The following is a 10,854-nucleotide window of genomic DNA, read 5'->3' as shown; positions in this document are numbered from 1 at the left end:
AACCAGAAAATCCAGTTGTCTCTTGAAAAAAGCACCTTTGGGACAACCATGACCTGGGTGACTGAGAATCTCCATAGACATCTAGGAAGAAAGCAAGAAAATAATACTGCATGCTTCTGTCAACATGGTCACCAGGAGTTGATTTTAGGTCAAGAATATTTTATATTAATTTTTAGATGATGTCCAAATAGGAAGTTGCCATGTATTGGGTATCCGTAATAATACTGTTCCTTTAGTGATGTCAAAAACAATCAGTGCCATTTATGGAATTATCAGTGTATAGCTGCTTGAAAGTTGTGTCTGTTCCAGATCTAGCCAGTTATGCCAGCTTTGTGCCCGCCAGCTATATATTGACTTATAACTCCCATAGTCAATGATAATGAGGTGTATTGTTACAGATGTTAAAAACATTGTAGTCCACAACTCAGAAGGGCAAGATTGATGTAGTTGCCAAAGCATCAGGCTAGAAATTGGAAGACCATGAGTTCTAGTAAGACCTTTGGCATGAAGCGATTGGGTGACCTTGACCAGTAACTCTCTTTCAGCCCTAAGGAGGACACAAGGGCAAGCCACCTCTGCAAAATCTTGACAAGAAAACTTTAGGGACTTGTCCAGGTAGTTGTCAGGAGTCAACAATGACTCAAAGGCGCGCACGCGCGCACACACACACACACAAACTGTGGAACACTAGGTTGGGAAGACGTGCTGTACTAAGGAGAAATTTCCTGAAAGAATAATTGATCAGTGGAATGACTTGCCTTCAGAAGTTGGTGCTCCATCACTGGAGGTTTCTAAGGAGAGATTAGACAATCACTTAATCTGAAAGACATAGGGTCTCCTGCTTGAGTCAGAAGTTGGACAAGAAGACTTCCAAGGTCCTTTCCAAATCTGTTATTCTGTTCTGTACTTTTAGTTTTGTGATTGTTGAATTTAATGTAGTTTTTAGAAGAAGCAGATTAGACGCTCCTCCTCTTCACTCCTGCCATCTTTTCTTACCAGTTTGCTTACCATTTAGAGGCACTCATAGTTGATGTTCTTTGCTCCTTGCTCCATTTCTACACAGCTTTGTATCTGCCACTTAAGGTTGTAAATTACTCAGAGCTCAGTAGACTGAAGAGCACAACAGACCTTAAAAAGTCCCTACTGTGAAGGTGATTTATTTGCTAGAAGTATCAAGACCATTAAACAGGTTAAACTGTGCCCTCAGTTGATCAAGTAACAGAGGCAAAGGTTTTTAAAAACAATTCTTTCAGCAACATTAAGGCAGAGCAGTGAAATGTCAGGGCTCAGCTGAAGGAAGGCAAACAGACAGACCAAAATAAATCTTAAAGAAAAGACAAGCGCAGAAAGAGGAGTCAGCAACAGAACTGAGCATTGTGTGTGCGTGTTACATGTGTGAAGGGTTTTCCTCAGCCTGACAAAATCTCTGAGCAGTGCTAAACGAGGGAGGAGGATAAAAGAGTCTTGCTGAAAACTGAAAATCAAATTGAGAGAAAAGCAACTGGTACATGTATGTAGATGAGAGGTTAAGGAAACTGAGGATTGGACAATAGTTCCCCCAATTAATCCATAACAAGAGTCTTCACGATGGTAATACCTATTCTGACCAAGGCTTCATGAGACACCAACAAAAAATCCAAAACGCTTTTATTTTATAGTTCAACAGCTGTGAATTATTGTTATGCACAGCCTGTAATGAGTCTCAACCAGTTATAAATAGTCCCATGGAAGTCTGCCAAGGTCCTTTGAAAGAAGTCTGATAAGAATGTACCTTTTTCTTTCTTGAAGTGCTGCCAACGACTAAAGTACCAATTAGTTTTTCCAAACCAAATGGAGCACAAATTCACCACAGAGCTTTCAGGTTCCAAACGGACCAGAGCAAACAATGTTGCTTCCTGCAAAGGTTCCTGTCCCTTTGCACTTCCTTTATATCTTATGGGAGAGGCAATCATCTCCAAGCCTTACTCCTGAGTCACCTCTTTTGTCTTGACTTCTAGCAGCTCTGCGCACACTGGGAACAGGCTCCCCTTGTTTCTCTGCCTCTCTGCTGTCAGATTCTGGAGGCTCCGGAGTCAGCACATAACTCCCAGATGGCCCTGGCCCCATCTCTGTATCGGACACAGGACCATCATCCGAGTCCTCCCCAGACTCCTGGACTGGCCCATGTTCTTCCCCACTGTCCGATTCTGTTGCCGTCTTCACAGGCTGCACAACAATACTTGCAAAGGCTATACTGGAAATACAGGAAGTGACGAAACAGGCCCGTTTTTCGGCCTCCAAAGGCTGCAGAGGCTTCCTCGAGCCCCTGGGGGGGGCAAAAACAGCCTCAAATGGGCCGAAAATCAGGTGGGAGGCGTGCGCATGCACAGTGCAGGTAAGGGGGGGTTATACGTGCATGTGTAGGGGGTGCACATTGCATTGTGGATGCTGACACACACATGCTTTCGGCACATTACAACAAAAAGATTCACCATCACTGATCTAGAGACTCCAGCTAAGATGCTGCTTGTTCTTGATGAGTGATGATATTTTTTTTGGCCCTATAACAAAGATAAGATCCTTCTGTCCATTAAAAGTATGCTAACATGCACATTCACAGTAAAATAAAGCAATTTCACCTCCACATTAATAATACTGCAATATTGCCTAATTGCCTAAATTGTCAGCCATCTCCCCAATCATTTCTTGTAAATGGCATATTGACTATAATTGTATGTTTCTTATTCTGAAGCTTTTGCGGAAACTGAGGTTTGCAGTATTGCACACATCTAATATTAGAGAGGAAGGAGGAGGAAACGCTTTCAGTATCACATTTAACTGCTATTACTCTTCCTGTTCAATGACTTAGACATTTCAGATCCATTTTAATGAGAACAGCTGTTTTTTTTCCCCCTCAGAGTGAATGGCCTCTTTCAAAACCTGTTGAGCCTCTGTTGGAGAGCAAATTGTGTTACTAATGGTGATTTCCAGTGCAGATGGCTGAACAGCAATCAGGTAAAGCACACAGAGAAAACTCCATGTTAATTCTGGCTCAGCAAGACGGAATCATATGAGAAGATAGTAACAAGCTCTTATTCAATAAAGCAAACCAGAAAGGTTTGGAAGGAACAGGTAAGTCCCTATTTATTTATGGGAAAAAGTAGTTTCATGGCATTTTTGTCTGATCTGTTTTTATTTTCTGAGAGTAAGGGTTTTTGTTTGTTTGTTTGTTTGTTTGTTTGTTTAGTGCTTTCGTGTCAGTGTTGGCTCCTGCCTGCAATTTTCTTGGCAATCTTTTTCAGAAGTGGTTTGCTCTTCCCTTTTTCCTAGGGCTGAGTGAAAGTACATAGAACAATAGGGCTGGAAGGGACCAAGCAGGAGACCTTATATGATTCTGGACAAGTGGCTGATCTGAAGTCACCCAGTTGGATCTGGGGGTAAAGGCAGACGAGGTTGTAGCCTGGTGCTACAACCTGGTGTTGTTAACCACCGTGCCACCAATTTCAGGTCTAATGATTTAACATTCAAAACCTAACATAAATATTGTTAATAATATTAGGAGAGCTATTAATAAATTCAGAAGGAAAAATACCCTCAAAAGAAATATACTTTCTGTTCGCCATTACATTATTCTCATGTTTTCCTTTTAAATTTAGGGTGATAGAACAATGCATTTACTATATATTGAGATCAAGTCTTTGGAAATTGCAGTTCATCTAAGGAACTGTTAAGTTATGGTATGGCATTGGATACTTAGATGTGAATCAGGAAGTCTTCAGCTCATCAGGGCATCTCTGATGGAAGCCATAGCTCTCAACCTTAGATTCCTATGCGGGGATTCCTATGATGGGGATAATGCAGGCCATTTTCTTGCCAAGACCAGGGGCCACATAACAATACAAGTTGAGCCTGTAGGGTAGAAGTCTAGAGTTCTCAAAGCCTACTTTCCCAAAATCTAAGTGGGTTTTCATCCCCTGATCAGGCCTCCTCCTTTGGGCTAGCAGCTTGGCAGTGCCACCCACCGTCATCTATTTTTTAGGAAGCACTCAGTGAAAGAGAAAGTAGAAGTAAAAGCTGAAGCCAAATATGCTAGTTCAAGCATCTCCAAACCTGGCCACATTAAGCCTCATGGACTTCAACTCCCAGAATTCCTCAGCCAAACTGAGTTCTGTCACCAAAGAAAAGCTGAGGGGTCTGACTCTTTCTGTATGTGACACAGAATTAGTTTCCTCTGTGTTTCATCAGTGCAGGTATGACTGGCAGCCTACAGTATTATGAATGTGTAGCAAGCAAGTACATTTACATTAGGACCCAGGTAAAGATGCTGGAGGATCTGTTTAAAGGATGGGAGAGCTGGTAATAAAGAAGTGGGTGAGGTCAGCATAAAAATGAAATCTGATTTGATTTAATTTCAGTTTCAGTTTAGTTAAGATAATGTGACAAAATATGATTACCGCCCATGTATTTAATAAGAGACTTGGCTAAGCTCATTGGCAAAACAAACAAAAATAAACAACAAAAGGGATTTTAGAGATTTGGTCAGCTTCTTGCCATTCCTGAACAAAAGCTACAGGTAGTATAAGAACTGACAATTATCCAATAACTGAATCATGTTCTGCCAATAGAATATAAACTTGAACAAGTTCTGCCTTTTTATATGCACAAGAATAAGAAACGTGTTAATATTTTGAGAGATATGTGTACATTACTAGATACTTGATTTGGCAAAAAAAGGGGGGGGGAATCAGGGATCCTTACACCATTTCCACTACTAACGAGAATGTGCTTGATTTTCTATAATAAAATTATAGAATGTACTTGGATATTCAAATAAAATGTTTGTAAGTGAAAAGTTAAGTTCCTGACTTCCAAAGAGAGAGATTCATAATACGAAATGATGTATGATTACACAACTTCTGTTCTTTCCTCATTTCCTCTTCACGGTACACTTAACTTTCTAACATCAATCATGCCTTAATTCTGAATAATCTCATTCATGCCAATGCGGTTATTCTACAGTAAATGGTTTGTAATTCCAGTCCCACTTCAGTCCCTAAAGATTCAGAGACAGGCCTGTTAGATCGGGTGCAGATCGGTTCGAAGGAGACGCGAGACCATCTTAGTGATTTCAGCTCTTTATTTAGAATAAGAACAGTTTGAAAAAAGTCAAGCCGCGGCAGCCCTTCATATAGGGCTCGCTGCGGCTCGGCGGCCAATGGCAGCGCTTTGAATCTCCCGCGATCGGCACAGCCGATCGCGGTAGGTTCTTAACGCTCCAATCACGGCCGGGGTTTTGACCAATCAGGTCGCGGTCCGTCTGGACCAATCAGTTTCGAGGGTTTGGAGTATGCTAATATAGTACAGGCCCTTCTGTCATTGTTAACAATGAGATTATGCACCTGCTTATGTCTGATGATGGTGTGAATGCTAAGATATCTGCTTAAATTTGATAACGATATTATTGATAGGAAATAATTTAGAACAGCTTTTCATACATAAAGAGGTACCAATTTGACTTCTTTAGGCAATCAGTGAAGTTATAAAGCTGCCTTTTCATAACAAGTAGCATTATGATACAGCTAACTTCTTCATTTGATCTGAAATACATTGTGCATTTTGCATAAAGAGAGATAGGACCCAACTGGCATATTCTTATGCCCCTTGGAAAACGTGATTGCTTGGAGGTACATTTCTCATGTTTTCAGAACTGCAGATAAATGGTGATTTTTCAGACCGTTCTTCTCTCTTTTGATCTCTGTTATTATTTCTTTCTTCAAGTCACATCATTGAAATTCCCCCTCGTTTTTGCTTGACGATGATGGTTGTGGTTTTCCTATTTATTGTACATCAATTCATGAGTCAACATGCATCAGTGCAATGAGTGCACATTGCTGGAAATAACAAAAGGACATCCTCTTGATTTGTATGAGAGGGTGTGGTCAGTCAGAATTGCATTGTTCTATGCAAAGTCATTTTACGTGCCTCGAGGGACATTGGCAAAGCATAATTCTTATTCTCTCTCTTTCTTATTGTAATTGGATATTAAATACTTTTTGGAAAGCTACATATAACAAATTGCACAAAGGTATATAAGCAGAGTGAAACTGAGCAATGATTTCATGCCACATGTATGGACCAACGAAGTTATAATCAAAAGAATCAGGAGACATTTAACAAAAATATTCCCATATCAATTTTCTACCAGAATTACTAATTTATTTCTTTTATCCATTTAATATTACTTCCAGTAGATTGAGAACTTGAAGTTCATTTTTTCATGGGAGGAAGCAGACAACTGTTAATAAGAAGAGCAGATGCATTAAAGAGATTATGAGTTTATGAAAACAAAGGCTTGTCTGAAATACACACCTATATTTTTACCATTTTTAAAAAGAACAATGTGTTGCAAATGCTTCACTAATGAATGAAGGATGTAAGTCTTTATAACTCTTTTGCCTGCTGGATGACACTGGATTCTCTGTCTTATGGACATCAGAAGAGAAGATGTCCCAAGAATTTAATCTTAACTTACTTAAGGAACTGGAGCAAGAAATTGTTCTAAATGTCCTTTGCCGTGATGAGATGTTGAGAAAACTGGAGGAACAAAGAGTAAGGTATGTGTGTTCTTATTTGGGAATGCAGACCGCTGTTGTTTTCTGAGCTGTGTAAGCTAATCTACTATTCAAAATATAAAACACAATATCTTTTGAGGACCAAACAAAATTGCATGCAAAAATGTACATGTTTATTGTCCAAGCTTTTGAGTTATCCTGAATGCTTCTGTGGTACGATAGCACAAAAACACCCTCTAGTGTTGAAATTTTAAATGACATCATTTGTAGGAAGAAACCTAAGTGGTTTCATGGATTAATTTAATAAACATGGTGATTTGCATAACAACTGCTACCAAAAAATTTGTAAAAACAGGTCAGTCAAGTGCCTAACCTATTTTATATCCGTCATAACTTATGATCATCATTGGCATGCTCCATTACTATCCTGCAGACTGTAATACCACTTGTTTCCAATTCTTATATTTCAATTACTGTAATGAGAATGCTAGTTGATGTCTTAATAAGTTCTAAGTAACTCAGATAAAACTATCAGAGTAAAACTGGTTTGTGTTTTGTCAATTTCCTCCTCTCTAACGTTAGAAGCAGTTGATCTGTCAATCTCCAGATAACTGGTTCTTTTTCTTCCCTTTTTGTTTGGACTGTAGGATTTACAGGCTCTGCAGCAGTTTGAAGTGGGACAGAATCATGTTGCAAAAATGGGAGGGGTAGTCAGGGCCAAGTTTAGAAGGAGGATTTAGTAGTTTTAATGGGTGACATTGTTAGGTAGTATCATTGATGCAACTGATGTGAATTTGAGCAAATGTTGTGGAAGACAGAAAACCTAGGATGCTACGCAGTGGTGGGATTCAAATTTTTGTTACTATCGGTTCTGTGGGCGTGGCTTGGGGTGTGTGGCAGGGGAAGGATACTGTAAAATCTCCAATCAGAAGTAGTATTTGCCAGTTCTCCGAACTACTCAAAATTTCCACTACCAGTTCTCCAGAACTGGTCAAAATCTGCTGAATACCAACTCTGGTGCTAAGGTCTTGAAGAGTTGGACATGACTTAGCAACAACAACAAATAGAGGTCTTAAGTATTTTGAAGAGTTAGATGCTCTAGAATTTTGTTCTTCAAACTCCCCTCTTTAAATTGGCCAAACTGTAGAGCAGTCTCCAAATTTGGCCCTAACCATTCTGGGAGGTTTAGGGTTCTACATAAGAAATGCAGTCGATTTGCACTTTTTGAGATCCTTTGGAACCCAAATCTCTGGATCCCTTCGCCTATCCACTTTATTTAGGGATGTAAGAAAGGTTGTAATACAGGATAGAATTTTGCAATAGCTCATATGTGAAAGCCATTGAAAAATATATAAATAATCTAGGAACAGGGTCAGATTGCCAGATTACTAGTAATCATGCAGCTCAAGATTCTATTTTTCATGAGAATCTTTAGGTTGAAACCTTTTCTGGTTCTTTTTGGTGTCCTGAGCACATAAGAACCAAATCAAAATACACCCAACTCCTCAGAATCATCCAAAAATGCTTGGAATTAGGATGCTATCATCTTCTACGAAAACTTCGTTCAAGAATGGGCCATTAAATATGGGGTAATTTCCCAGGCTATTTGACATTTTACATTGGAGGTTTAGTAGAAAGATTCCTTTCCATGGAACTCAAGAGTATCACAATTCACAGCTAAAGCTTAAGAATATTTAGAATTTGTAGTGCTGCTACGTGTCCCACCTGGCAAATGTGTGAATATTCTTATTTCTTTCTGGCCAATTACAGAAAACTGAAAATCCAACTGCAGCACCTTTGGCGTAAAGGAACAAAAAATGCCAACTATGGCTCTCAGAAACGGTCATGTGCCCGTTGTCAGAAGTCGTTTGGAATCCTGATCGATAGAGGAGCAGTGTGCAAAGGATGCAGCCATCATATATGCTCTCAATGTCGCATTACTGTAAATGCCTTTCTGTGGAAATGCACTGTCTGCTATGCTTCTGAGTAAGTACCTATCTTGGTTTAACAGTTGAATTCCTGTTACTATCTTTAGTAGCTTTCTGATATGAAAACACATCAAACTAAGTATTGGTAGTCCTTGACTTACGACAGTTTGTTTAGTGACCATTCGAAGTTACATTGGCACTGAAAAAAGTGACATTATGACCATTTTTCACACTTAGGACCGTTGCAGCATCTCCATGGTCACATGATTTACATTTGTATTCTTGACAACTGACTCACATTTATGACGGTTGTAGTGTCCCAGGGTTATGTGATCCCATTTTTCGACCTTCTGACAAGCAAAGTCAATGGGGAAATCAGATTCCCTTAACAACCATGTTATTAATTTAAGAACTGCAGTGATTGCACTTAACAGATGTGGCAAGAAAAGTTGTAAAATGAGGCAAAACTCACTTAACAAATTTCTCACTTAGCAACATAAATTTTGGGCTCAATTGTGGTCATAAGTTGCGTGCCACCTGTATATATTTGATAATAAAAAATTAAAAAATAACCAGTCCCTTTATTGTTCCAGTAGTCATTGAAAAAGGCATATATAAAATTTAAATAAGCACTTATATTGTTTTTTTGCAGGGCTATTAAAGTGAAGACAGGTGAATGGTTCTTTGAGGAGCGAGCAAAGAAATTCCCCACTGAAGGTACCAAATAAAAACAGAAGCATTAAGTCATATGCAAGATAAATGGATAACTTTGATAAGTTTCTCCTTTTAATTCATGTTTTATCTTAGTCTCCAAGAATGCAAATCTATAAGAGTTGATATTTCAAAATGCAATTTTATTGAGCTATAATAGTAGTAATTGTATTGAATTACTTAAATTCACCATCCCCTAGCTATAGATATATGCGTTTGTCATAGATAATAACACCAAATTGCTTAGGTAAGTTCATTTTTTTGTGCTGAATTAAATGATTTTAATACAATTACAGTCAGGCAAATCTATTTATGTTTTGGTTGTCCTCCTTTGCATTTATGGGTGTCCATGAATGCCATCACTATTATTTCCAGCAAATTTCTGCATATAGATAGAAATATTAGGACTAAAATAACAATACGATATTATGACAGATTTAGGGAAGTCATCGGGAGGTTGGAGTTCATTTTTATAAGATCAGTAAGCAGCGTGTCAGAGAGAGCTTTGGATATAAGAGGGGAAATGACTTGAGTAAGGTAGGAATGATATTCATGACTTATTTTTAAACGAGAAGCTATTATTCAGTAAGAGGAGTATTAGAATGAACTCAAAAGAAACATTTAATAAAAATCAAAACCATTCCTTATGGAAATATGGAAGTATTCCCTGTTTTTGTAACAGAGAAGCAACAGAAGTAGAAGTAAACTGAAGAAAGCCAGCATTGTCTACTGGTGAAGGTGCTATCACTGGATTGGGGAGACCCAGAATAGATTCCTATTCACCCACAGATCTCTTGGCCAGTTACCCTCTTGCAGGCAAATCTAGCCCATGAATTGCTGCTGTGAGGTTAGAATATGTGCCATCTGTACCTCTCAGAAAAATGGTGTGGCAGAAACAATGCAAATAAGTGATGTGTTGCTAAAACGAAGGAACTTGTTTATTTGCTGCTGTATTATACCAGGAGGTCAATTTCCCCATTGACTTTCTGTAGCAGAAGAAGAAGTGTTGTTCCAAGGAAGTAATGATTGCCTCCCAGTAGCCACACGGCCTCCTTTGTAGAAAGTATATTCTTGTAGAATTATTCCCACGCTCTTTCATCTAGTGCAAGACATTTTGCTGAGAGATTTCCTTATCAGGGTGGATCTTTCTCTAGTGGCAAATTCTACCCTGGGCATTAGGGCAAGTCTTTTCCAAGGCGCAAAACAACAGTGATAATCTCACAGGATCCAATCAACAGGACCAGAGGTTTAGTCTTCCAAACTTTCGGACATTTGTGCTGGAGCCCATCCTCAGGGAATTTCCCTCTCTCCAGAATGCGCGCTTTGGGCTATTATACGCATAGTATTTAAGTTGTAATTAATAGCCAGCCATCAACACTATTTAGGGACTGGAGGGATTTGAACTCTCAGCATGTTAAAGAAAAAAAAAAAGAAGACCCCGTGGTATGAAGCTTCTATTTTTCTATCCATGAACCAACAAGGTTATCATTACAAATGAAAGCAAATATAACCTATTCCAGGATAATGTTGCAAGATCCAATCTGGGTTTAGTCTTCCGAGTTTTTGGACTTGTGCTGGAGCCCATCCTCATTTCTTCCAGAATATGTGCTTTGAATATGTGCTTTGTGCAGTTGTGTGTAGCTTTTTAGTTGTTGATTGGGGCT

General features: G+C 39.0%; 1 protein-coding gene across 1 annotated transcript in view; it reads left to right on the top strand.

Moving 5' to 3' along the window:
* Window positions 1-2,828: 2,828 nt before the first annotated feature.
* SYTL3 (synaptotagmin like 3) overlaps window positions 2,829-10,854 on the top strand; it is a 33,878-nt gene continuing 25,852 nt past the window's right edge. The window contains exons 1-4 of the mRNA XM_026675259.2: window positions 2,829-3,111; window positions 6,228-6,593; window positions 8,322-8,537; window positions 9,132-9,196. Of these exons, the coding sequence (XP_026531044.1) occupies window positions 6,484-6,593; window positions 8,322-8,537; window positions 9,132-9,196 (391 nt within the window). The 5' untranslated portion in view covers window positions 2,829-3,111; window positions 6,228-6,483. The remainder of the gene's footprint in view (window positions 3,112-6,227; window positions 6,594-8,321; window positions 8,538-9,131; window positions 9,197-10,854) is intronic.

Source organism: Notechis scutatus, chromosome 1 (genome assembly GCF_049901735.1).
Source record: "Notechis scutatus isolate UNSWTSFEM ecotype Mainland chromosome 1, rNotScu1.2, whole genome shotgun sequence".
Classification (NCBI taxonomy): Eukaryota; Metazoa; Chordata; class Lepidosauria; order Squamata; family Elapidae; genus Notechis; species Notechis scutatus.
The sequence above is the reverse complement of the archived record's forward strand: the minus strand, read 5'-3'. Positions and strand labels throughout refer to the sequence as shown.